Here is a 2,963-nt window from a genome sequence, read left to right on the forward strand (position 1 = left end):
TAAAAGCGAACTAAAAGCACACACACATGCACACACACATGCACACACACAACTCCAGGAATACACACATACACACACATGCACTCTCACACACACACACACACGCACACACAGATGCACAGAGGAATGCACATGCATACACTTACACACACACAAGCACACACACACACATACACACAAACACACAAACAAACATAGCTTTCACAGTATGGTTTCCAAATGAAACTACCAAATAGAGCGTTTGAAATTATGCATTCCAAATTTGACATTTCATTGTCTCAATAGCACTTGTGCACGTTGCAAGAGAACACTTTATTGACCTCTTTAAAGCATTAAGGAATCTGAGGCTGTGGTAGAACTCCAGGCCACTAAAAATGACTAACTGGACTTCAACAGGTCACTCTGAATTCCCAATAAGTCTCAAGGGGAGCAAAAACAACATTAAAGGAGCTGTAAAACTAGTTTATTTCCCGAGGAACAAAAGTCTTCAGGGACATTGTTAACAACACTTTTAATTTCCCTCCCACAACCAGTTTTATACAGGATTATAAAAAGTCCTTGAATATAACAATAAAAAAGAAAAGAGAGTGAGATCTCCTGTTAAATGTGTGGACGGCTGTCTGATGTAGGGCCTTAAGAAGCTGTTTATTCAAACACGCCACGTCGAATTAACCACATTGAAAGTAGACTTTGTATGGCGGTTAGGTATAACTACAGTTCTATCTATAACTATCAATCGTAAAACCCATTGGCCCACCCTGTGATAAAACTTAAATGTTCAGCCCCCCGTGTAAACTGTATGTCCCCGTCTAGTTGGGCCATTCAGTGAAGAGCTATTAAACTGCATCAGGCATGGATTACTAATGAGAGGGTACTGGAAACTGATTCAGCACCACGGTAATGAGTCACAAGCACTGGACATGTGTGATCTAAATAAGGTGGCACAATTCAACCACCCATCAAGGTGGACTCAACCTACAAACGTTTCTCTTTACTTAAAAAACAACAACAGAAAACAGTTTATGTTCCTTTAAAAAAAAAAAGCGTAAACGAACGAAGAATTATCATCATATAAATGACGTCAGAGGGTGTTTAATTAGGAAACAGGTTTTCCACCTTAAACTGTATTTCTCGCTACCTTACAGGCTAAACGGGGCACCGCGGGGGCAGGGAATCAACGTGTGTTTTAAAGGAGACGAAGGGAAGTGGAGTCATCGAGAGAGTGACGACGAGAGAGAGAGTTTGGAGCATGGGTTGTGGATGTGCACTTTGACGGACAGTCCGCACTCGCTGGAAGACTCCTCTTCCAACCCTGCTCAGAGCGCCAGGCGTTAGGTTCAGTGTGTGTGTGAGTGTAAGGAATGAAAGATGGGCGTTCAATCGCTTAAGGGATTGTACGTTCAATTCAACCAGACGTTCTTGTCTTTTTATTCAAATAAACTTTGTTGTGCTTTTGGCAGCCTATCTCCGGGAATGTGCACAAAGTTTGTATTGAATATGGGACTTCTGCTCAGTTGATGCGGGCGAGGTGCAAAACATTATTCTCTGGTGCGTCTCCAACGGACTTGGAAAGATATATATTTATATATATAGAAAGGCATCTGCTGGACTCCAAAAGACGGACGATTCTAATGGAAAACCATGCATTATTTCAACCCATGGAGACATGGCACATAGGTTTATCTCAAGTCGCAGCGTGCCATCGGGTGGTCGACTCAACGCCAGATTTGCCTTCATATGCACTATTGCCTTATCCTTCACCTATGTGTGTTACAGCGTCATTTTTTTCTGCTCCAGCACAATCATGACCAAACAGGGTTCCTCCGACGAGAAGGGCTGTCCGCTGCCTCCGCCCGGGCAGAACGGTCCCACAGAGGGGAAAGTTTCCGGGAGATTAAACGGCTGCACTTTACTCACTCCGAATGTCAGGTTCGCCCGGCGGGAAGAGGCTCGAGCGCCGGGACCGGGTCAACCTCGCGACCGAAGTAAACACGTCGCCTCGTGCTGTGGCAACCTCTCGCGGAGCGCTCCCGCCACCGAGTACACTTTGAACAACCTCACCGTTTCCCAGAAATACGGGAACAAGAAGCTCCCCAACGCGCTGATCGTCGGGGTGAAGAAGGGGGGCACGCGGGCTGTGCTGGAATTTATCCGGATTCATCCGGATGTGCGCGCGCTCGGAACAGAGCCTCACTTTTTTGACAGACACTATGACAGGGGACTGGACTGGTACAGGTGAGAGCTGCTGCTGGGAATGTCTTGGATGTTGGGGCTTTGTGTGTGTTATATTTATTTATTGATTATTTTATTTCCCCTGGTACTAAGTCCCTGAGCGAGGAAATGTTCCCACGGGAATCTTCACATCACAGGGATGTTTTTTTTTATAACGGTTTACATTAAAAGTTTAAAGGACGTCTATGCAAAATAAATAATGCAGTTTCATTATTATTTTGTTAAACCTAAAGTGTGAGATCATTATGTGTACATGCTGATATTGGAGGGTGTGTGTAGGCCTGCTGCACGTAAAGAGCTTCAATAATATGTGTATAAGTATATAAATACTATAAATAATAGGCCTACTGCAACAGCATAAACGGAACCAGTCTCTGCTTCAATAAACTTACATTGGCGTCGGCCTTTAAACTTTAAAGGTGTACCATTCAGATGGCAGATGGCCCAAAATCCAAAATGTTTGCTGCACTGGGGTCTAAATGTTTGATATGCTATAAGCTTGGTGATTTTTATTCCTTGATTTATAAGACACCCACTTATGGATATAATAATACGTTAAAAGTACATAAAACAGACATTACCTGAAACTACGATTACTTTAGGAGCTACCTTTCAGTATTGCAATCTCAAAATCTTGATCGTGTTTGACACTCAAGTTGCGTCGTCATGTTTTCTTTCTCTCTCTCTCTCTCTCTCATCTCTCTCTCTCGCTGTGTATATACATATGTATA

General features: G+C 43.4%; 1 protein-coding gene across 1 annotated transcript in view; it reads left to right on the forward strand.

Moving 5' to 3' along the window:
• Positions 1 to 1,663: 1,663 nt before the first annotated feature.
• hs3st2 (heparan sulfate (glucosamine) 3-O-sulfotransferase 2) overlaps positions 1,664 to 2,963 on the forward strand; it is a gene marked incomplete at its 3' end in the record, with an annotated part of 7,016 nt that continues 5,716 nt past the window's right edge. Inside the window, exon 1 of the mRNA XM_079745728.1 lies at positions 1,664 to 2,235. Coding sequence (XP_079601854.1) covers positions 1,667 to 2,235 — 569 coding nt within the window. The 5' untranslated portion in view covers positions 1,664 to 1,666. The remainder of the gene's footprint in view (positions 2,236 to 2,963) is intronic.

The sequence above is a fragment of the Pollachius pollachius genome, assembly GCF_949987615.1.
Source record: "Pollachius pollachius genome assembly, chromosome: 11".
Lineage (NCBI taxonomy): Eukaryota > Metazoa > Chordata > Actinopteri > Gadiformes > Gadidae > Pollachius > Pollachius pollachius.